Raw genomic sequence first — 25,731 nt, forward strand, 5'->3', positions numbered from 1 at the left:
AATCACTGATTTCTGAGAAACACCACAGCCTGAGACCAGGCATGGGACACAATCACCCACAACCCCACAGAGAGAGAGAGAGAGAGAGAGAGAGAGAGAGAGAGAGAGAGCGTGAGCGTGTGTGCCATTGGCTCAGTTGTGATCATGTGGTATTTGGTGTCACGTACTACCTGTACTGCAGGACGTGACTCATTTTTCAAGGTAAAATTTATTAGAAACATTTACTCATCTGGGGCGCCTGGGTGGCTCAGTCAGTTGAGTGTCTGACTTCGGCTCAGGTCATGATCTCACAGCTCGTGAGTTCGGAGCCCCGCGTTGGGCTCTGTGCTGACAGCTCGGAGCCTGGAGCCTGCTTCGGATTCTGTGTCTCCCTCTCTCTCTGCCCCTAACCCACTCACATCCTGTCTCTGTCTCTCTCAAAGGTAAATAAACGTTACAACAATTTTTTTTTTTAAATAAAAAAAATAAAGAAAGAAATGTTTACTCATCTTGCGCAACACTCGTAGAACAACTTACTCGCAATGCAAGGTTTAGTGTATAATTTTTTGTTTTTTGTTACACACTAAACAATCCCCATTAACCACTACATAACACACACACACACACACACACACACACACACACACACACACACACAGTCTGCAATCTACTTTCTATGCTCTCTTTCAATGTCCCAAACCTTGTCTCAAAACGGAGATCATGGGAATGCAAGCTGGTGCAGCCATTCTGGAAAACAGTATGGAGGTTCCTCAAAAAACTAAAAATAGAACTACCCTATGACCCAACAATTGCTCTACTAGGCATTTATCCACGGGATACAGGTGTGCTGTTTCGAAGGGACACATGCACCCCCATGATTATAGCAGCACTATCAACAATAGCCAAAGTATGGAAAGAGCCCAAATGTCCATCAATGGATGAATGGATAAAGAAAATGTGGTATATACATACAATGGAGTATTACTCGGCAATCAAAAAGAATGAAATCTTGCCATTTGCAACTACATGGATGGAACTGGACGGTATTATGCTAAGTGAAATTAGAGAAAGACAAAAATCATATGACTTCACTCCTATGAGGACTTTAAGAGTCAAAACAGATGAATATAAGGGAAGGGAAACAAAAATAATATAAAAACAGGGAGGGGGACAACACAGAAGGACTCATAAATATGGAAAACAAATTGAGGGTTACTGGAGGGGTTGTGGGAGGGGGGATGGGCTAAATAGGTAAGGGGCACTAAGGAATCTACTCTTGAAATCACTATTGCACTATATGCTAACTAATTTGGATGTAAATTTAAAAAAAAATAACAAACAAAATTAAAAAATAAATAAAGGGGTTCTGGAGATGATAAAATGATATGTAAATGTGATTTCATGTTGTTCATTTATGAAAATTTTTCAAGTTAACAGCACAAATCAAAGTTTGATTATTGTTGAAACCAAAAAAAAAAAACAAAAGAAATCAGGAGATCAACCACACCCATTAGGTGATTACACTATAGCTATTACATCAAAAACAAAAAAACGCAAGTGTTGCAAAGAATGTGAAGAAACTGGAATCCTTGTGTATTTCTGGTAGGAATGCAACTCAACCTTCTGCAATCTATCATCTAACCACTTCACAGAAATTTTTCTTGCCAATATCACCAACGGTTCTTTGTCACTAAATTCAAAGGATGCTTTCCAGTCCTTATCTTGCTTGGCTTTCCCTCACCAACTAATACTGCTGACCATTCAGGCAAGGACGGTATTCGGGCAGGAACAATGTCCTTAGTTTCTAGGACACTGCCTTTGCCTGAATTTTGTCTTAGCTCTCTGACCATTTTTTCTCACTCTCGTTTGCTGGATCTTCTTTTCCTGCTTACATTTTACTACCACCCACTCATGGTATAAACCAGAAAACAGGAAATTAGCTTTGATTCTTCCATTTCCATACAGCCAACAATTAATAGGTGACTAAGTCCTTTGCTGCTTCTACAACTTCTTTTTGTTTTATTTTTCCCTGGTTTTAATTGAGACATAACTGGTATACAGTAAGTTGCACATGTATAAAGTGTACGATTTACTAAGTTTTGACATACATATATGTCTGTGAAACAATCACCACAATCAACACAGTGAACATAGCCATCATCCTCAAAAGTGTCCTTGTGTCCTATAATCCACCTCTCCCTCCCTCAACTTTGGACTCCAAGCAACCACCACTCTACTTCCTAATCACTACAGGTTAGTTCACATTTTCTAGCATTTTATATAATGGAATAATACAATGTATATCTTTCTTGCCTGATGTTTTAAATTCAGCATAATTATGCTAAGTTTCATCTGAGCTGATAAGTGTATCAACAGATTATTCCTTTTTATAACCCAATACTATTCCATTACATGGATATATCACAATACTTTTATTCATTTACCTGTAGACATTGGGGTTGTTTTCATATTTTTGTATTACAAATAAAGCTACAAAGAACGTAAGTGTACAAGTCTTTGTGGGATACATGCTTGCATTTCTTAAAGGTAAATACCTGGGTTGTATGGTACCTGAATATTTAGCTTTTTAAGAAACTGCCAAATTGTTTTCCAAAGTGGTTGCACCATTTTACATTCCTACCTGCACTGTATAAAAGTTCCAGTTGGGGGCGCCTGGGTGGCGCAGTCGGTTAAGCGTCCGACTTCAGCCAGGTCACGATCTCGCGGTCTGTGAGTTCGAGCCCCGCGTCAGGCTCTGGGCTGATGGCTCCGAGCCTGGAGCCTGTTTCCGATTCTGTGTCTCCCTCTCTCTCTGCCCCTCCCCCGTTCATGCTCTGTCTCTCTCTGTCCCAAAAATAAATAAAAAACGTTGAAAAAAAATTAAAAAAAAAAAAAAAAAAAAAAATGTTCCAGTTCTGCATCCTTGCAAATACTTGGAACGACCAGTCTTTTTCATTTTAGCCACCTTGCTGAGCATGTAGTGGCATCTCACTGTGGTTTTCATCTGCATTTCCTTAATGTCTAAAAGTACTGAGTATCTTTTTATGTGCTTGACATCAATATATCTTTGTTAGTCATGTGTACGTTTATATATTTTGCCTATTTTTTAAATGGGCTGTCTTCTAGATAAAAGTTTTTTGAGAGATATGTGTTGAAACTATTTTTTCCCGTTTTGTAGCTTGCCTTTTTATTTTCAAAAATCTTTGGAAGAACAAGATTTTTAAATTTTGATGTTCAACTAATGGCTTTCTCCCTTATTATTTGTACTTGTTTGTGTCCTATTTACGACATTCTTTCTAAACCCACGGTCATTAAAGGTTCCCCTTGTATTTTCTTACAGAAATTTTATGGATTTAGCTCTTATGCTGAGGTCTATGATCCATTTTGTTCATTTTTGTATGGTGTGAGATAACAGTCAAGGCGGGTTTGTTTTTTTGTTTTGTTTTGGCTTATGACCAAAATCTTGAATTCAATTTTTCCTCCTATCCTTTCTTACACCTAATCTTTAACATTTGTTCTGCTACTTGGAATGTTCTTCACCTGGAAGGCTCATCCTCACCTTTTAAATTTCAGCTGAACAGCACTTCGTCAAAGAAGGCTTTTATGATCATCGTACTCTCTTACTACCCCATTTCCTTTGCAGTCCTTATCCCCATTTATAATTATTTGTAACTCTATTTGGAAACCTTACTTGTTTTGTGCTTCTTGTATGTATCCCTGTGATTTATACTGTGCTTGGCACACAGAAAGCACCCGATCAGTATCTGAAGACTAAATGAATGCAACTTCACCACGACTGCCTCAAATTTCTGTTCTGGATTATGTTCAGTTTTAGCTCTATTCTCCCTACTTGCTATATTACCCTTCTCTTAAGGCATTGTCAACACTGCATCAGAATCCTCTTTCTGAAACATGCTGTATGTCTTTGAATTTGATATGCCATCAATAGTAACATGCACCATCATCTTGAATGCCCTATAAGGATGTGCTGCTTGTGAGAACTGTAGGCACAATCAATTGTAAGAAACAGGTGCTGTAATTTCAGAGATGTTAAAATGCAAGAAATATAGGGATTTCAGAATTAATGAATTTCTGTAAATCAACCTGTCGCTCCTCACTTTAAAATCCCTAAATGGTTCTCCAGTGCCCTCCGGATAAGAACTAAATTCCTCAGAAAGGCATAAGAAAACCTTTCACCAAGGGCCCTATCTAACAGTCTAGGTTCATTTCTTAACACTCCCAACCTCACACCTCATGCTTCAGTTTCCTCTGAATTCCTTAACTAAGTACTTTTACTCCTTTGTGCTCTTCCGCCTGGATTGTCCTTTCTGGCATATGCTAGTCATCCCTGCTTGCCTAAATTAACACATATTCATCATCCATCTACCCATGGGTTTACAAAAGACTTAAAAGCCTTGTTTTACAAAAGAGTAAAAGGCAGTTACTGGCATCACGGAGTTCAACATCTTGGAAGAGAATCACACTGGCAATGAAAATATGTGGTAAGTACAGTAACAGTGATATGAACAGAGTATGAACAAGTACAAAGGAAAGACACATAACTCTATAAAGATGATTAGGAGCACAGAACTCAAAAAAGATTTCCTAGAAGAAATGCAGAACCAAGTGTTAAGCCAAGTAAAAGATAGGTGATAAGATACTTGGAGCTTACTCTAGTATGTGCAAAGAAACAGACTATAATAGCAAAGTGGGGTGTGTGTGAGTGCATGGAAGAGAGGAGGCAGACAAAAAGCTCTTTGTGTGGTGAGAATGTGAAACAAGAGACAGCAGAGTCCAGATGGGAGAGGTAAACAGCAGTTAGATTATGGAGACTCTATCTACAGAGGATAGAGACCACTAAAAGGGTTTGAGCTGGAAAAAAGGAGTTAGTTCAATTTACATTTTAGAGAAAACCCTCTAGTGGCTACGTGAAGAGCAGATTTTAGGGCAGTGGTCCAAGCATAGATGATGGAGATATGAAATAAGAGCCTGGTAGCATGAATGCAGGGGAGGAGTCAGTTTTAAGAAATGTTTAGAAGACTTAAAGAATAAGGAGTTCAATTTGGGGACATTGTACATTTACGAATTCTGAAGGACACACAAACAGAACAATCTAGTAAGATAGACAATTCTGAAGTGCTGAAGCCTAGATCTGGGAACAATTTGGGAACTGGTACTAATAAGTGGCTATTAAAATCATGAAGGTAGATGAGTGCTGATGTCACCTACTGCAAGGAACCTTCAACTCCGGTTTGAGTTAATTAAGTATTTATCCTAGGTGCTCCCACAGCACCCTGAATTTACCTTTTTAATACGAATTACCTATGATTTTGTAATACTGACCTATCTGTCTTCTCAGTTTACCTGAGGTCCTTTGGGGGCAAAGTCCGTGTTTTTTATTTCTTTAATCTCCACCACCTAAAACAGTGCCTCGTTCACTGGAAAGATGAAGGAAACAGACACTGTCAATACAGTAAATGGTGTGGAGTAATATTAATTATCAAGTGCTTGCCAGGTGCTAGGCATTGTCCTAGGTACTTTATAAGTGGTATATCCTTTAACCTTACCCATAATCCTGAAAGGGATTTATTATTACCATCCCAATTTTACTGAAGAAGAAATTGGAGAGATTATTAACATGCTCAAGGTTCTATTGCGGTAAGCAGTGAAATCAACATTTGAGTCCAGGCAGAAGGAGTAGTTAAGTAAGGAGAAAGAAATAATTCTGCCAAACGTAGAGTGACATTTTAAGCAGTGCCAGGATAACACACAGAAACTTACCAGAGGGAGTAGGGGGAAAGGAAATTCTAAGCAGACAATAGTACTAAATCATCAAGGACCCCAGATACTAATGTAAACAGCAAGAGGGGCGCCTGGGTGTCTCAGTAGGTTAAGCATCCAACCTCAGCTTAGGTCATGATCTCACAGTTTGTGGGTTCAAGCCCCACATCGGGTTCTCTGCTATCAGTACAGAGCCTGCTTCAGATCCTCTGTTCCCCTCTCTCTGCCCTTCCACTGCTAGTGTTTTCTCTCACAAAAACAAATAAACATTAAAAATAATATAAATGGGGCGCCTGGGTGGCGCAGTCGGTTAAGCGTCCGACTTCAGCCAGGTCACGATCTCGCGGTCCGTGAGTTCAAGCCCCGCGTCAGGCTCTGGGCTGATGGCTCGGAGCCTGGAGCCTGTTTCCGATTCTGTGTCTCCCTCTCTCTCTGCCCCTCCCCAGTTCATGCTCTGTCTCTCTCTGTCCCAAAAATAAAATAAAAAACGTTGAAAAAAAAAATTTAAAAATAATATAAATAAATAAATAGCAAGAAAAGGCCAAAAGAAGGTTTTCATGGTCGCCTTTAATCCTACAGTTTAATTTGAAATAGCTCTTGGTACTGGGAATCCTTAGCATTTGGATGAAAGAGTGAATCATCTCCCAAGGTAGAGGCAATGCATTAAGTAAAGCAGAGGCAGGAAACAAAAAGGAACTGTGGGTGAATGCTTGTTTTTCAGTTGAGAAGTCTAAAGTGTATTCTTTGAAATTCAGAATATTAGGAACTTAACTGGAAGAATGGAACATAAAAATGATTATTGAAGTTACACAGATCCATGACTGGAATGCACCATTAGTGCTGTGTGTGTGTGCATATATGTATATATGTGTATGCACACACACACATCCCTCTCCTCTATAGCTTAGACATTATAAAGTCTGAGCCGTGATCTCAAAGATTAGCCTACAGGACTGGAAGCAGCAAGAACCTCTCCTTTTTTACAAAAGTATAAGTAGTTCTATTTCTGAGCAGGAACCTGGCTGAAATAGAAATTTAGGCTAAAAGTCTATAAACCAGGAAGGTATTTAGTTTTAATTAGAGTAGAAACCATCATTAATGCCAGCTGAAGGCCAACAATAATTTTTATACTTTATGATGACATAAGAATACTAACCATATGTTTTATATTCCTTGATGACAGACCCAAGCATAGGACCTTTCTGATAACTTAGCCTGACAGTTCCTAAATACTAATGACTATACTATACTCTAGACTCACACAGTAAAGTTATCACTAGAAACTGTTCCATATTCAAAATCACAAAATCTAAAATCCTGGCTACCCTAATCCCTAATATTCTCTTAATCTTGGATCTATCCCAATCCCCCTCTCTAAACCAGTTTTTTTTTTTTTAACCACAACTTCCTGCTTCTAAAACTTTCTATTCTCCACATTCAATTTAACAAGTACTTACTGAGTCATCCCAAGGCTAGCTGTTAGTAACAAACTGTCCCTGCCTTCAAATAGATTATAATGTAGCAGGAACATCAAATATACGTACCAAAACAGACTTTTAAAACTTTTTAAATGATTCCAAGAAAAGACAAAGAAATGGCAATATTGTCAGGAAATAGTTTGAACCTTAAAAGATGGAAAAATATGGCGGGCACCTGGATGGCTCAGTTGGTTGTGTCCGACTATTGATTTCAACTCAAGTCATGATTTCTCCGTACGTGGAACTGAGCCCTTTGTGGGGCTCTGCGCTGACAGTGCAGAGCCTGTTTTGGATTCTCTCTCAAAATAAATAAATATTTAAAAAAAAAAAAAAAAAAAAAAGATGGGAAAATTTTTGATCAGAAGAAGGATAAAGATGGCCCATGGAGGAAGAACTCTAGCTGACACTCAAAATTTTTTATTTATCTCAGATTCTCTATCATATGCCCCACAGCTCCAACTGCAGACCTCTTCCACTCTCTTTATATTTTCAAGCTCCTTTCCTTTTGTCTCACAGGAAGGTGTACTTCAGTCCTTTCAACTCCTAATGGCCACTAGTTTTTTGAAAGTATATTTTGAGGTGAAATGACCAAAGATAGATTTGACTTTCATATAGAAATGGAACTCTAGATTTCGGGAAACGGTAATTGTTGCCTGGTCTGAGGCAATATCCCCTCATATACTTCTATATGCAAAGTGCATCTTAGAAGTCTTTGATCTGTTGTCAAAATAATAAAACACTTCCATCTCCTACCACAATCACCAGTCACTTTGGCCCAAGGGCCCACCAAGGAAATTTACTTTCCAACCAGATTAGTATAATTTACTTATCAACATCATTTACAGCAAACTTATGACAATTTCTGTCTTTTCCCAAATGTTATCTGGAGTAAGAGGCAATGATACAGACCTGTGCCTGTACGTTATCCCAGTTTCTACACAATTAGGATTGTTTTTTTTTAAGAAAACAGATACTCTTTACATTTCAATTTTGCCTCTGGGCTCTCTCATTTCTCAAATGTCATCTGCAATGCTTGATACTTTTGGTTTACCAGCAGTTTCCTGGTGTAAAATGACTGATTCTCATCTTCAGATAAATTTGACTCCTTTGCTTATATACCATTGTATACTAACAGCTTGTCTTCACATAATGCCACTGGACTGTATTCTCAAATTACATTCATTTGGTCACGCTGAGAGGTCTTAATGGGTTTCCCAGGCACCAGCTGTGACATAATTTGTCTTCCTGGCAGCTAATCTTGCCAAAGTGTTCCCTGGGCCTTCCCGTTTGTTCCAAAATACAGGTAATTTTTTTTTTCCTTTTGGCAGGAACTCCGTTACAACTGCTACATATATTATGAACATATGCCGTCAAAAGGAAAAAATTCTCCAACAGAAGAGAAGGTATATGAGAAACTTAAATGACTGGCTACCTTAAAAACTACTGGGAGGTGGAGGGGACGCCTGGGTGGCTCAGTCAGTTAAGCGTCAGACTTTGGCTCAGGTCATGATCTCTTGGTTTGTGAGTTTGAGCCCCGCATCAGGCTCTGTGCTCACAGCTTAGAGCTTGGCGCCTGCTTCATATTCTGTGTCTCCCCATCTCCTGGCCCCTCCCATGCTCATGTTCTGTCTCTGTCTCTCAATAATAAATAAACGTTAAAAAAAAAATTAAAAGAAAAAAAAAAACTACTGGGAAAATTTCTACCTTAGTTAAGTGTCGAGCATAATATACTGGAGAAAAAAATGGGGCTTAGCTTTTAATACCGCTGGCACATGAGAAGGAATAAACTAACAGAAGAGTACTAAAAATACTGAAATGACTAGTTAGGTGTGCTTCTGACTTAGACATCTACTGAATGGTAATATTACTACAAAGTGACACAGTAGAATGTCATTAAACCAGCAGCATACACAACATTTAGTTTTAGTCACACCTAAAGCTATGTCCCCCCACCCCCCATATCACCACCATCTAGCAAAATTAGTTGAATTTATCAATAAGGAAGTTAGCTTATGCTTTTAACCACAGTTTCATAAAGAGCTTTCACACTTATTTATCCAACAGGGGGTTAGCCTTACTTCTAAAGAAAAATCCTCTAAAAAAGTGTAGCTATCTAAGCAAATGATAGTGAGTATTCTCCTATCAGTAATTTATGTGAAAGTGAATACAATAAATTCTAATTTCACAGAGGACTAAAAAAAAAATTCACATAGAAGATAAAATTTTCCACAGTATCAGAAATTACTTTTTCAATAAAGAAAAAATATACAAGGGGCCCCTGGGTGGTTCAGTGGGTTAAGTGTCGGACTTCAGCTCAGGTCATGATCTCATGGTTCGTTGAGTTCGAGCCCCACGTCAGGTCCACGCTGACATCTCAGAGCCTAGAACCTGCTTTGTATTCTGTGTTTCCCTCTCTCTGTCCCTCCCCTCCTCGGGCTCTGTCTCTCTCTCTCTCAAAAATAAACAAACATTAAAAAGAAATTAAAAATATATACAAAATTCCCACAAAATAATTTTATTTTTTAAAAAGAGCATTTTATGAAAAACGTCATTTATTATAAAATACTTTGCTTAAAATGATCATTACAAATATTCATAATATAAATCCTGTTTAATATCAAAACTGACAGTTGATCTTTATTAGGCTATATACAAACGTCAATAGTGAAGAATCACCTAATATTTTCCCAATAATTCCTATTGTATATTATAAACTCCACGATACAGCTGTTTAGAATTTCCAATAATAAATTTAAAACCTTTAAATACATATTTCTCTAAGTATCAATATTGGCAAACAAAAATTAGTCAAGCAAATTTTTCCACTAAAAGGAACCAGAGTAATTCTTAACAATGAATTATGCTCATCTCTAAAATAATATCTCCCCAAATTGTTATATAATCAACTCCCCCTTTAATCTCTTTTATAGACAGCATTTCAAAGCCTGCATCTAACTAAGTAACTTAAAGAATAGTCACTAGTAGGCTACGTGGGTGGCTCAGGTGGTTGAGTGCTGACTTCAGTTCAGGTCATGATCTCATGGCTCGTGGTTCGAGCCTTGCGTTGGGCTTTGTGCTGACAGCTCAGAGCCTGGAGCCTACTTTGGATTCTGTGTCTCCCTCTCTCTCTGCCCCTCCCCCATTCACACTCTGTATCTCTCTCTCAAAAATAAACATAAAAATTTTTTAAAAAGTCAAAAAAAAAGAAAAAAAGAATAATCACTAGTGGACCCCATTTCAGAATATAACCATGTTGGCACATTGTAAGAAGAGCAGTCATAGTAAGCTTATAAAGTACAATTAGTGGAAAGGAGCTCCCTATCTAATTAATAAGGTTATTAATAAGGATTAGGAGTTGATAGTATGTGAGGGAAAAAAAGTTCCAATGTAGCAGCTGCAGATGGCTCTGTAACTCCAGAACTAGGTTAAGTCGTCACTAAAGAGCCTTAAATAAATCTGATCCTAAATTCACTTCAGAGACAAAAGGAATTATGAGTAAGGACAACTAAACAAAGACTAGAAAGAGTAACTTACAGAAAGTATGTCCCTGGAGAATAGGAACTACAGTTATTTAATTTTATTTGTATTTTATGACATTGGAACAGGTAAGTATGAAGTAACTGATGCATCATACAAAATTTACCATTGTCTATCAAATTTTTAAAAAGCAGTCTTTAAATTTCTCTATAAATGGGTGCCTGGGTGGCTCAGTTGGTTGAGCGTCCGACTTCAGCTCAGGTCATGATCTCACACTCCGTGAGTCTGAGCCCGCGTCGGGCTCTGGGCTGACAGCTCAGAGCCTGGAGCCCACTTCAGATTCTGTGTCTCCCCCTCTCTCTGCCCCTCCCCTGCTCATGCTCTGTCTCTCTCTGTCTCAAAAATAAATTAAAAAAATTAAAAAAAATTTTTTTAATTTCTTTATAAATATTTTTTACTCAAATATCTTGGGAAATAAAAAAATCAGAAAAAAGTGTTTAAATTTTTCTCAACACAAAATTATAACGTACTGTTGTTTTAGCATAATAAAAAAATTCTCAATGTTTTTTAACTAGTATGACCTATTTAAAATAAGCTTTCTTTTTTAAAAAAATCTTTTTAACGTTTATTTATCTTTGAAAGAGAGAGCGAGTGAGCTGGAGAGGGGCAGAGCGAGGGAGACACAGAATCTGAAGCAGGCTCCAGGCTGTGAGCTGTCAGCACAGAGCACCTGGGGCTCAAACTCATGAACCATGAGATCATGACCTGAGCAGAAGTTAGACGTTAAACCGACTGAGCCACCCAGGTGCCCCTGAAATAAGCTTTCAAAAATATTGTGGATAATAACCAAACACTGTACCATTTTCTCTTTCAGAATTTAAAATATTTATACAGTCAGAAGCTGAGGTTACATGTCAATTATAAATGGTGTGTTCTTTCTCTACACCAAGTTCACCTTCCCTTTAAAGCCCACACACACTAACTGATCTGGCTCCTCATTCTACTCTAACAACTCCAGAATCCTCTTATTAAAATCAATTTATAACCAAATAAAGTTCTTCCTGGCTTGATTTTGGCAGTCCTCAAAGCTGGTTCTCAAAAAAATTTAAGGACTGCAATATAACATTATTAGCTAAAGTGGTTTCTATGAAAGCTTTTGCCAAACTTTCCAGTCCCTTATCCCTTGTCACTGACACATTTATCTTACTAACCACTAATGGAGCAGATCAACCCAGCCACCTGTCTAAGTCTCCACTATTAACTACCTAGGCCTAGAGTATTTGAAGGTGGGAAGTATAAGAATGGGAATCACATCGTGTGTGTATACACACACACACACACACACACACACACACATATATATCACATCTTCTTTACCCATTCATTTATTAAAAATACAGCATAGGGAAGGGAATATAGTCATTAATACTGTAATAATGTAAGGTATGATAATGTATGGGAACTATCATGGAGAGCACTGACTAAACAGAATTGTTGAATCATGATACTGTACACTTGAAACTAATGTAACACTGTATGTTAACTATACACTTCAACAATAAAAATTAAAAATAACTTAAAAAAAAAAAGAATGGGAACCACACAATCAGAATGCACCACTTCAGTGTTTTCAAGGTGACTCAGCACTTCCTTTGTATGTCTATGGTCTCCTATTCTCTAGTCATTCCAATTACCCCTTTTTTCACCGGTAGGAACTGTCTTACCTTCTTAGAGAGCATCACTGTCTCCTGAGGAAAAGTGGTAAGGAATCGAAGTTCCAGCCCTGACAACTGTGAATATTTAGTGACCCCCACATAGTTTTAGCTCTTTTCAGTCTATCCCAGAAGAAGGAGTCTTCTAAGACCAATAGTTTCTTACCTGTGCTACAGTTCTTGTCCAAACTCTCAGGAAACCCGCCTCATCAATTCCCACCCCCTATTCATGTTGGCATTAATATCTTCCTCCATGCTGTCTTTTGTCCTCAACTTATCTTTATCCTCAAGTCTATAACATCTTAAACAATAAAAATTAAATTAAAGCTGACCTTCAATTTAACATCTTCCTCTAGTTACTACCATCTTTCTTCCCTCAGGCCTATTTTTTGAAGAGTGACTATAGTTGCTACTCCCAATTCCGCAATTCTCGTCAACTGTAATTTGATTTGCAATCCTATCACTCCACTACAATTGCTTGTGGAGGTTTCTAGTAACCTCATAAATGCCAAATCCAAGGGTCACCTCTCAGTCTTTGTTTTATTCAATCTCTTTGTAGCATCTGGCAACATGAATCACTTTTTCTTTGCTGAAATACTAGAGCTCCCAAGAGAACTATCCTGAGCCTCGTTCTCATTTTACATCCTCTTTCTATGGCTCCAACTATTATCCATAAGCTGAATATTCCCAAATTCTTCCTGCTAGCCAAGATTAACATGAACACTAGACCTATAATTCAGCTATCTATGTGTCTACCTCCACACCATATAACTTCAAACTCAACATTCAGAAACTGAATTCATAAATATCCTCACTTTGCCCATTGCCAAAATGGGGGATAGTTATGCCTATGTCCATCTACTCTATCAAAAAAAATCGTAAGATATATGAAATAATAGATTCAGTTGCTTAACATAAAAGAATTTAAAATTCTTTCTGGGTGGTTGGAGGAAGGGAAAGGCCACACAAGATCTGCTCCAAACTCAGAATAATAGCATTCTAATGACTGTTTCTCTCAACCTGTGAAAACCCTTAATATCTAGAAGTTAAAATTAACACGGTACTGGGGTTGGTAGTAAGTTTCAGAGCTTAAATTCTTCAGAACTTTTCTCACTAATGACCACAGAAGGCTTAGAATAAGGTTGTTTGAACTATGACTTTTATCATTTCTGTAATGGTAAGAGGACTGACTCAAAAAGTACATGGGTGCCTATCTACTATGTTCAAGATACAATGCTAATTAATTACTATGGGAGACACAAAAAGAAGATTCAGGGGCGCCTGGGTGGCGCAGTCGGTTGAGCGTCCGACTTCAGCCAGGTCACGATCTCGCGGTCCGTGAGTTCGAGCCCCGCGTCAGGCTCTGGGCTGATGGCTCGGAGCCTGGAGCCTGTTTCCGATTCTGTGTCTCCCTCTCTCTCTGCCCCTCCCCCGTTCATGCTCTGTCTCTCTCTGTCTCAAAAATAAATAAAAAACGTTAAAAAAAAAAAAAAAAAAAACAAAAAAAACAAAAAGAAGATTCAATTCCTGCCCTCAGTAAATTTGTTATCTAGTTGGAAAATACTAAATTCACACAAATACTATGACATAAAAGCTGTATGTACAATCAGTGGTATTACAAAAATATTCCTACTTAAAATAATAAATAGTAAACTTTCAGAATTTCTTGGGAATAAAAAAAAAAAAAAAGGCAATGTAACAAACTATAGTTACAGCTAATCCAAAAGACAAACTATAGTTTTATATTCTTGGTTTAATGTCACTGATAAAATACACAAGTTTTACACATTATTGCAAAATAAGCTGCAAAAAGCAAGACTTTTCCTACTTTAATAAACAATTACCTTTACTTGGAACTGATTTTTTCACTGAGGCTACATGATCTTCGGAGATTGCAAGACGCCTCAAAACATCAGCCAAAGCTGCCTTTAGCACAGTGATTTCATCTTCTTGTTGTTGAACTCGTAACTCAAGAGCTGAGAGGCGATCTTGAACGTCGGAAGTACTTGCAGCAGAAATACTATCATCTATAAAATGAAGAAGATGGTTTTTTTTTGTTTTTTGTTTTAAGCAAACTGTTCAAGAAAGAATCTAACAACAAATAAAGAGATCTATTCAGGGGTGCCTGGGTGGCTCAGACGGTTGAGCTTCTGACTCTTGATTTTGGCTTAGGTCGTGATCTCACAGTCATGGATACAAGCCCTGAATTGGGCTCTGTGCTGACAGCACGGAGCCTGCTTGGGATTCTCTCTCTCAAAATAAACAAACATTTAAAAAAACAAAAAAACAAAAAAGATTCTCCCTTTCCCCGTCTCTCCCCACCCTCCCACCTCTGCTCACACTCACTCTCATGCTCTTAAAAAAACAACAAACAAACAAAAAAAGGAACATAAAGAAGATCTATTCAGGTAAGTCTTTTAAAAGATGACAAAAATTGGGGGGAAAAAACAAACCCATCATTTTTACACAGATTAACTTCTGTAAATATTTTCCATGGCTATTTGAATGAATTAAAAATAGTAAAAGTTAATATATCTGACATAAAACTACAATTATGAAAATTTTCCCCATGATCAAATTTTCCCCATTATTATACTATAACCTTAACTAGTTTTTTCATCAAAATTTTCTCTAAATAGATCACTTTGGAGACTTCTGGAAACTTGCAAGATAGTCAACTATCCAAAGTATCCTTTAAATTATCACATCATTATCCTACTTCTCTATGAAAATAAAAAAGGAGTACAAATCACTTCACAGTTTTGCTTTATGTATAAGACTGCGAACCACTCACCTTCAGCATCAATGATCAGAAAGCACTCTTTATTTCTGTCTTTACTATACTCCCCAAATGCCACAAGATATTGCTATATATTCTTGTTTTTTCTTACCCGATGTCCCAACTCTTGAAAAAGGAAGTGTGGTTTCTATAAAGCACACAGCTAATACTTATTTGTTAGGTATGTAACAACAACAAAAAGCCTAATTAAGTTTAACTATAACATAGCAATTACAAACTACTTCCAAAGCTATGTAACTTTAGAGCACACTGTTAACAGTTGGGTCAGTCAGAACCCAAACGTATAGAAAGATCAATAGCTGTTGGCTAATGCACTATAAGCACGAAAATTCAGATTCTTACAAGAAGTATGGTTTGGACCAGAGTTTTATAAACTGGGTCAGTTATTCACACAATAAAGGCGTAGTGTGCCATTTTTCTCCTACTGAGAGAATGTGTCATCCACCTTCCTAAAAAGACAATTTAACTCAAAGTTTGAGTTAAAACAATTCAGCACTTAAAAAGCAAGGCTATCACCACTTTGTTATGGAGCCGTAAACAATATTTATGTTTAAAATCACATATGCCAACAGACCTCTCAGGTATACATATGCACTCTCTTCTTTTTTTTTTTTTGAATTTTTTAAACGTTATTTTTGTGAAAGAGAGAGAGAGAGAGAGAGAGAGACAGAGCGCAAGAAGGAAGAAGGGGAGGGACAAAGAGAGAGGGAGACACAGAATCAGATGCAGGCTCCAGGCTCTAAGCTGTCCGCAGAGAGGCCGACATGGGGCTCGAACCCATGAACGGTGAGATCATAACTTGAGCCGAAGTCAGACGCTTAACGGACTAAACCACCCAGGCACCCCATACTCTCTTCTGCTTTTAGAGGTATTTCATGCACAATCTTTGAGAAGTACCAGTATAGAATGAAAATTTATCTTCAATTTAGACTTTAATAACGATTAGTTGTATAATCTTAGGCAAATTCTCTGAACCTCAATTTCTTCATCTTTAAACAGGTTATGAGGAAGGTGCCTAAACATGTTTGATATCCAACAAATGTTAGGATACAACTGAAAAGTACAATAGTTGTAATTTGAGTGCTTTGGGTGCATTTGTTACATAAAAGGAGTTCTGTCAAACTGAGATGCTTAAGAAAAGGACTAGTAAGAACAATTCAGTCTCTGACTTTAGAAATTTTAATATTTGAGGCCTCTTTCATTTCCACAGTGGCCCAGCTGAATTCTAGCTGACCCACACACTTCGTGCGTTCTATTATGTCACTATGATTTTTGTCTGCCCAGAATGCCTTCCTATTTTCCTTCTTCTGGTTGGAAGAAAAGCACCTCTTCTCTTTTGTGGAACTCTACCATTTTCTGAAGTCCCATTAGGGCTGTTAATCAATGATGCCTCATTCTCCCCTCTACCACCCTGAACTATTAATAGGTTAACCATACAAAATGGCCTTTCAAGTTGGTAAAAAATATTTACTGGCAATTTCATATGGTTTAATCTACTACTACTTACAGGAGTGGTTGTGAGATGTGGGCTAGGCCAAATGGAATCCTCCCAAGTTTCCCAGAGGCGGAGCTGTAGTCCATCCTTCTTCCTGGTTTGCTAACTAAGGACACAGACCTAAGGCCATTAGTGACAGAGAGTCTTAACTGCCCTGAGATGCAGTTCTAGTCTCTGAAATCCAGGACCTTCCATTCTCAGAGTTGCTCTAATATTCCTCCTAGCTAATTATATCTAATAAATTCCCTTTTTGCAAGCCATTTCTTGTAAGCCAAAGGTCCTGATGAAGACAGTAAATAATATGGATGTGCCATTCTACACTGTTCTCAATTTATAAAGGATGAGTTATATAATTAAATTGCAATCACAAACAACATATTTATGTGATTTTTATAAATACATAATCTTAATTATTTTAGGAAGGCAGCAGAGCCTGGTGGAAAGACTATCAGACTATAAGGTCAAGGTTATACAGCATTTTACTACTGACATGGTACTAGTTTTCATTTTTGTCAAGTCATTTAACTTTTCTAAACTTTTTTTTTCTTAGTGATTGAGGTTTTTATTATGTGAAACGTGAAATGAAGGGTGGTTCAGCTTGTAAAAATCCTACCATGACCTGCTAGATACTGTGATAAGACACAAGGACAATTTTTCAAAGGGCATAACAAATACAAGGTTAACTATTAACAATGTCCTGCGTTTATATTGTACCTTTCATATTATTACCTTATCCCCCTCCTCACACTATCTATATTTGATATTTGAGGAAATAGCTCAAGAAGTTAAATAGCCTTGCCCAAGGTCACCAAATCAGTCTTGATACCTGAGACTCAAACACAGGACTCTTGGCTCACAATTTAAGTGCCCCTTTAGTGTATTTCATGCTACATTCTTAACAATAATCACAGGAGGACCAAAAAAATGTATTTTTTTCCCCCCACAAAGCTACTAAAGAGTTATAACTACTGAGTGACATAATCATGTTTTTGTTTGAAAAAGGTAATTTTGGGGGCGCCTGGGCGGCTCAGTCAGTTAAACATCCAACTCTTGATTTCCGCTCAGTTCATGATCTTGTGGTTTGTGAGTTTGAGCCCTGTGTCAGGCTCTGTACTGACAGCTCAGAGCCTGGAGCCTGCTTTGGATTCTGTGTCGTCCTCTCTCTCTGACCCTCCCCCGTTCACACTTGGTGTCTCTCTCTCTCTCTCTCTCAGAAATAAACATTAAAAAAATTAAAAATACATAAATAAAACAAAGCTTCATATTTATATATGTATATATTGTACACATAGAAAAAAGTCTAGAGGGATACACATCAAACTGGTGACTGGGTTATTTCTGATTAGGAGAATGAGATTGGAAAGAGAGGAGTAAAAAGTAATTTTCGCTTTTCAGTGTAAGTATTTCTATATTACCTGAAATTCACCATAAAAATGTATAAAATGTTAATCTTTTTTTAAGTTTACTTATTTTGAGGCAGGAAGGGTTGTTGTCTTTAACACAGCCTCTTTTCTAGCCTTTGTAATCAATGAGTAAAAATTTGCATTAATTGCCTTATATTCTAGCATTTTTTTAATTTTTTTTTAACATTTATTTTTGAGACAGAGAGAGAGAGAGAGAGAGAGAGAGAGAGCGCGCGCGCGAGCATAAAGGGGGGAGGGGCAGAGAGAGAGGGAGACACAGAATCGGAAGCAGGCTCCAGGCTCTGAGCCATCAGCCCAGAGCCCGACGCGGGGCTCGAACTCACGGACTGCGAGATCATGACCTGAGCTGAAGTTGGATGCTTAACTGACTGAGCCACCCAGGTGCCCCTTCTAGCATGTTTTTTAATAAAATTGGAACACTGTGCATGGAACGAACTTGCTTTAAGAAATCAAGCTCCAGAAGCAATGCATTTTAGCTTAAGATTAAGTAACATATAGGGGTGCCTGGGTGCCTCAGTCGGTTAAGCGTCCGACTCTCAATTTCAGCTCAGGTCATGATCTCAGTTTGAGACCCACATGGGGCTCTGTGCTGACAGCGCAGAGCCTGCTTGGGATTCTCTCTCTGCCCCACTTGCTTTCTCTCTCTCTCTCTCTCTCTCTCTCTCTCTCTCTCTCCCTCTCCCTCTCTCCTACCGTTTTATAGGTAAATAAACTAAGACTCTAGGTACTCAAGTGAATTCCTCTTGGTCAAACAGCAAACTGGGGTTAGAATTGCTCCCTGAGATGACTCTAAAAAATCCATCGCTCTTCTCTATTTTGAAAACTTTGCTCTTATTTTTTTCTCTCATGATCTAATGCACCACACTCTCTCTCCTTCACAAGACATATCTGTTCAGCAAATAGAATATATCTACTTTCTGGGAGCTTTTTACACCTCCTTTTCCTAATGTAAGTATACATTAGCTCCTTTTCCTTATACAATAAGCTCTCATTTCTTTGCTTCTTTTCAAGATAGTTTCTAGCCTTAAAAGTTACTACAAATGAATCCTCAAGGGTTGTTAAACTCATTGGGGGGGAAGGGTTGAGGGAGGTGAATGGAGAGAGAATGGAGGTCCATAAACCTCTTATCTATCAGTCTACTCTTATTTGTTGGCATAAGTCTCTTTTATTAGTGGTGTAAGCAAATTTATATGTAACTAGTAGACTTCAATATTCAATATTATAGTGTTAAAACTACAATGATAGCTGTTCATTATGCTTTTACTACAATGAATCAGTTAATTTGGCTTCTGAGTTATTCAGAAATACATTACCTTTGCAGAGATAAACATATTCTATTCTAAATATCCAAAAGTTGGCAATCCAGCAACACATCAGAATGAGACATGCCTATATAGTCTAGTACCTTTTCAATGCTAATGATTTTGTGTAAATCTTTCTGAAGTAAAATACTTTCTTGCCTTCTTGACTAAGACATACAATTCTAATTTAGCCACTTCTAGATGGCTCAATCTTCATTGAGAATACTAATTACTTTGTGCTACAAGTACTGTGACAGAATGATGCACTAGAGGCTATTATATTTCTAATTAAAACACTCAAAGTGTTACATTTTCAAATTCCTAATCTTTCAGGATACCTTTTCTGCTTCACTATTTGCAGTTAGGATTAACTATGGCTGTCTATAGCAACATTCTTTCCCAATCTAACTTCCTAAATTATGGGATACTGGATAACCAAGCTTTTTGTTTACAAGAAAATAATCTTTGAAATTAGAACTTCTTCTATTTAAAAAATTATATTAGAATATATATTATATACACATGCATTATATATATGATTTATACAATCTAAACAGAAAGGGAGGGAATAAAAAGCAGCCTTGGACCTAATATTAGTGTCACTGGAGGCCCAGAGGAAGAGAAAAAGATTCTAGCTGATAAAAATATGTAAATAATGACTAAACTTCCCAAGTTAAATTAAAATTTACAAATTCATTAAAATTAAGTATATAATGAAGTTATTATCTCCACCACACACAAAAATAAAATCCAAGTAAATTAAAGGATTAAAGATAAAATTATAAAACCTTTAGTAAGTAAGAGAGAATATCTTCATATTTTGGAAGTGAAGGAGAGGTTCCTAAATGAGACACAGAAAGCACTACCCATAAAAGTAAAGACTGATACTTATCTACATTAGAATTCAGAATGTATGCACACTAAAAGACACGATAAAGAGAAAAAGCAATTTACAAACTGGGAGAAGATAGTTTTAACACATAGTAATGAATTACTATCCTGAATAAAGAATTCCTGCAAACTGTAACAGAAAAATTGGTAAAAATCTCGACTAAGCATCACAAAAAGGAACAAATGGCCAATGAACATATGAAATGAGGCTCAAGCACCTCATTAATAATTTTGGAAAGCAGGGGCACCTGGGTGGCTCAATTGGTTAAGTGTCCAACATCAGCTCAGGTCATGATCTCACAGTTTGTGAGTTCAAGCCCTGCATCGGGCTCTGTGCTGACAGCTCAGAGCGTGGAGCCTGCTTCAGATTCTGTCTGTCTGTCTCTCTCTCTGCCCCTCCCCCACTCACACTGTTTTTTCTCTCTCTCTCAAAAATAAGCATTTAAAATAATAAAAATAAATTAAAATTTTGGAAAGGAAAATTAAAACCATATAAAATACTATTTTATACTCACCAAACTGGCAAAACATTCAAAGTGTGACAATATCAAGTGTTCCCAGGGATACAGAGTAATGTGAACTCTCCTACATTATTGCTAGGAGATATAAACTGTTTCAATGACTTTGTGGGGAGGAGGGGGGGAACCCAACCATGGCATCATCTGGTAAAACTGAAGATGCACACATCTTATGACTCAGCAAGTTCACTTCTAGGTGTATATACCCTATCCTACAGCAGGACTGGCAAGCGTTTTCTGTTAAAGAGCTAGATAAATATTTTAGCTTTGCAGACCATAGAGCCCCTGTAGCAATTACTCAGATCTGCCTTTATAATACAAAAAACAGCTATATATAAACATGTAAATGATTGGGTATGGCTATGTTCCAATAAAACTTTACAAAACAGGTTATCTACCAGGTATTCCCAGTCTCTGCTCTTGCACACATATACCAAGAGGCATGTTCAAGAATGTTTACAACAGCATAGTTCAAAATAGAAACACGGGAAAAAAATCTAAATGTTCGTCAACTGTAAAATGGGTAAATAAACTGTGATACAAACATTCAACAGAATAATACTGAGTGGTAATGCAACATCATGTATGAGTCCAAGGAATATACTGATAAGCATAAAAAGCAAGTCAGATAAACTTTATAAAAATTCAAAAAACACAAAAATAAGTAACATATTATTTAGAATAAAACTATAAAGAGAATAATATACACAAAATTTGTGACAATAGTTACTTCTGGTGACAGAGGGCAAGGGCTAGTATAGGGAGGCATCCACAGAAAACGTAACATCTGTATCATAAAAAAAAAAAAAAGAATTTTGGAGATGAGTAAATTATAGTTGGTTTCCTCATTTCATTTTTTGGAGAATCATCTTTGCACATTAAATTTTCCAAAACAGATAAAAAGTGGAGTTGTACTTCCAAAAAACTCTGAGGTTTTATGTCATAAAAACAACTAAATAAGATGGTTTTTATGACAGTTTGAGGCTAATGGTAGGACCCTTAATTATTACCTATAAATCTCTGGGGGAAAAAATAGTTCATTTCAGAAAAGTATATTATTCAGTACACAATACCATTCAAAGAACAAATATTAAAAAATGTTTTTAAATGGTCTATGATCTCCCCTTGTTAAAAACACTTATGTTAAGGCACTGGCAGGATTTACTGGGTAGAAAGACAATGCAAATTGGAAGATTAGAGGAGCTAATAAGGATGAAGAAACATGAGAAAATAGTAACAATACCATGCATTGTTTACAGCTGAAAAAAATATGGCACTAGCTTAAAGGACTATAAACAGGCAACTGATTAAATGGTTGCACTATGGTATACTATGTACTCTTAAAAAGGATGATGTATATTTATAATCATCAACAAGTTTATTAAGAGTGACCACATACTATGAAATTAAAAATATATAGACAAAAAATTTGCAAGGCAACAATTACTGTGTATTTTGTGTAGAACTGTATATCTACAGGTATACATGTATATACAGATATAGAGACACTAGAGGTAGGTCTCAGAGAAGTGGGATTTCTGAGGATTTTTGCTGCCTTATACTCTTTTAAATGAATTTTCTGTGCGCATGTGCGTGCACGCACACACACACAATTCTGTGTAAATAAAATTTAAATTATTTTCTCAGAAAAAAAAACAAAGTTAATTTAGGCTGTGATGTAGAATTTTCAATGCAAATTTGGTTAATTTATAGATTTTTATGCTTTATAAGAACAGAACCCCCTCATGAGAAGTTTCATGGGGCTAGGAAGAGGATCTGGAAGAAACAATTTTGGCCAATGAAAGCATTTCTGTAAAAAGTATGACTATAAATGATACTCAAAAAGAATATTCTCAGGCTAAGAAGAGACACAAAAATCAATACAATACATTCAAAGGAAGAGCTGGTCTTTAAAAATTATTTGTTTATAACACAAAACACAATTACAAATGATTTGCCACGTTAGTAAATTCGTATCAGAAGGAATTTAGCAACTTAAATGATTTTTTTGTTTTGTTCTAAAGTGGAATTGGTTGTCTTCAACTATTGCATAAAGACAGAAATACTTAAGGACTATATCAAGAAGTAATGCACTATGTGTTCTACAACGGCTAAAATTTATTTGTGGAAATAAACCAAAGAAAATATATTCTAAAAACACAGCTACTCATAGGAAGATATATTTATATTTATGCAGGAATTAAGGTTTCCTACTTATCATAATATTCTATTTCAAAAGTCACATTTTTCTCTCAAAGTTTTAATTAAGTAAGGCATTTAAATTGCTAAAACCTTGGATATTTTATTTTGCTAGTAAATGACAATATCAATTACCTCCAGTTAGCAATATGATTCTATGAAAGTAAGACTGGCTTCTGGCTTCAATGAAATAACACAAATAATGTTGCTTATTTTCCATTTTTAAAACTAAGTGTTTTTCCTTGTAATACAGTCTTACTAAAAATTCATCTACTAGCATAAAAGAGAAACTGTGTTAAGTAAAAAAACAAAAGACAAACAAAGCAAAACACACACACACACACACACACAGACACCCCGAAAAATATTTCTGTTACAGTACTCTGAGCATGGTGGCTGGTCCCAGGGACAGACTTTACTTATTCTATCACCAGGATTAATTCACAATTAAAATGGCTCCCCCCCAACTCTTACTTAATTTAACAAAAAAGAATTAAAAACAGATAATTCTGCTTTTGATGAAATTTTCTGGTTAGACTTCATAGAAGCAAACATCAAGCTTAATTACATAATTTATGATTTGCTATTATTTTAGAGAGGCATTTTTGAATTATTTTCCATTAAAAGCTGCTGTTTTAATTTTTTCCCTCAAGAATAGTGTAATGGCCATCCTTTGTGGGGGGCAGGGAAAGAACAAGTTGAGCAAAGCCCACTCTGCCCTCACAAAAGGATTATATTTATTTACATAGTGGGTTCAGTCTTAAATACTTTGTAAAAGTATGTAAGCAAATATTTATGCCATTACTGACACGTATATTTAAAGAGAGGAGGGGGGCGGGGGGGAAAGAACGGATCTAGGTTCACTCCCAGTCCTCAGACTTCTTTTGTCATGAGTAAAGTCTGTGAGACAGGTTTTGAATTCGCGGGAAAGGAAAGATACGTTACCAGTGCAGAAGTTCGTAAGTGTAGAGGAAACACACACTGAAGCGAGACCAGGCAAGCTGTCTTCCATTCTTGCCACCTACGTTACAAGCAATATAAACCAGTTCTGTCTACGTTTCCTGCTGCCTTCCCAGATAGTTCCAGAGCAAATCCCAGCTCTCTAACTCTCACGACATACTTTACATTCTGAGGAAATCCTCCCGGTCCAGATGGCCTACCACAAAGCACTTCTATGTTGGCACAAATAAAAATTTCTTAAGATAGCTCTTCTCCTGTCCCTTTGCTCTCTGAAGTAAAGTTTTCTACTTATTTATAAAGAGAGACAAAGACACTGAAGGAGGGAGAGCAAACAGAGCATGCAGCCAAAAGGGGGTAAAGATACAGACAAAAAACTTTGGCTGCTTTGGGGAGTGGCTAAACTCCAGGCATAGGCAGAAACACATGAATTAATACACCACATGAAAACAATAATTTGGTTGTCCTCAGACTTTTCTGATCTTCTTTTAATTGATTGAGCATAAGGTGCAACTGCTTCAAATACAAAACTCAGTTTTTGCCTTTTGAAACTGAAACACAAAATATACTCAACAGTTTCTATAAGTAACACAGTTAAAGCCCCCAAAGTATTTTCCTCTACTAGGAAATAAAAAAATTAAGAATGTGTGTGCAAAGTGGCAAATCTCATTTCCTTTTTTCCTTTTCGTTTTGAATAAAATAAAATCCACCGTTACTTTAAAGAAACTAAAAGAATTATCACTTTTCAATGATTTTTGAAATTTTAGTGTTAAAACTAGCATGGCTGATTCATTATAAGCATTGTACTTAAGTGAGATGAATGTACAATGAGAAGTCATTTTTCTTAATTCACTTAATTTCCCAAATTACTGTAAAATAGTACAACTGCACGAGTAATAAACAATTTTTAATGCTTATTTATTTTGAGACAGAGCGAGCAAGCAAGCGAGCATGAGCAGAGGAGGGGCAGAGGAGAGAGAATCCCAAGCAGACTGTGAGCTGTGAGCACCTTGACCCCACAAACTGGGAGATCATGACCTGAGCCCAATCAAGAGTCTACAATGCACTGAACTGTGACCATGAGGTAGTGAAGATGGAAGGGGGAAATAAATGGGTGAGGGGTGGAGACAATGTTGCGGAAGGATGATGATGGGGTTTTTGCTCCAATATATTTTCAGGGTCTGGGGAAAAAAAATCAACAAGAGAGTGATGTGTACTAATATGAAAGGACATACAGGAAAACTCTAGTTAAAGAAGATGTGAAGGGCTAAAATAGAAAATACAGACCAGGGGTTCCTGGCTGGCTCAGTCAGAAGACCATGGGACTCTTGATCTTGGGGTTGTGAGTTCCAGCCCCACACGTGGTGTAGAGATTACTTAAATAAATAAAACTTAAAAAGAAAGGAAGAAAGAAAATACAGCCCAAAGAATGAGCCTTGAAAAGGGACACTGTTTTATCTAAGAAGAAAGAGGATGAAAGCAGGCACAGATGTTTGTTTTTATACCAAAATTTTTAATCTGTAAAGTAGGAGACAAGGTTGCCTGTTAAAAAGAGCTGGTTAAAGAGCTAGAGCTGAGTGTGGAATGTCTATACCATCTGACACATCATATTGCAGGATATTGTTAATTATCTTTTAATAAAGTTACATTCTAAATTCCTAACTAGATTGCAAAGTCCTCTAGGGGAGAAGCTATTTCGTTTTATTTTCCTCTACACCT

General features: G+C 36.9%; 1 protein-coding gene across 9 annotated transcripts in view; it reads right to left on the reverse strand.

The window, feature by feature from the left end:
• The window catches only part of EML4 (EMAP like 4), a 161,504-nt gene that overhangs the window by 76,996 nt on the left and 58,777 nt on the right, over positions 1–25,731 (reverse strand). For 5 of the 9 annotated variants that reach the window (XM_042933162.1, XM_042933164.1, XM_042933165.1 and 2 more), the window contains 2 exons: positions 24,001–24,076; positions 14,272–14,454 (listed from right to left, as the gene is read on the reverse strand). In XM_042933162.1, coding sequence (XP_042789096.1) covers positions 14,272–14,454; positions 24,001–24,067 — 250 coding nt within the window. In that variant the 5' untranslated portion in view covers positions 24,068–24,076. Of the gene's footprint in view, positions 1–679; positions 686–5,322; positions 5,418–14,271; positions 14,455–24,000; positions 24,077–25,731 lie in introns of those variants that run through there. The other 4 variants (XM_042933169.1, XM_042933168.1, XM_042933166.1 and 1 more) reach the window with 4 other exon arrangements.

Source organism: Panthera leo, chromosome A3 (genome assembly GCF_018350215.1).
Source record: "Panthera leo isolate Ple1 chromosome A3, P.leo_Ple1_pat1.1, whole genome shotgun sequence".
NCBI lineage: Eukaryota > Metazoa > Chordata > Mammalia > Carnivora > Felidae > Panthera > Panthera leo.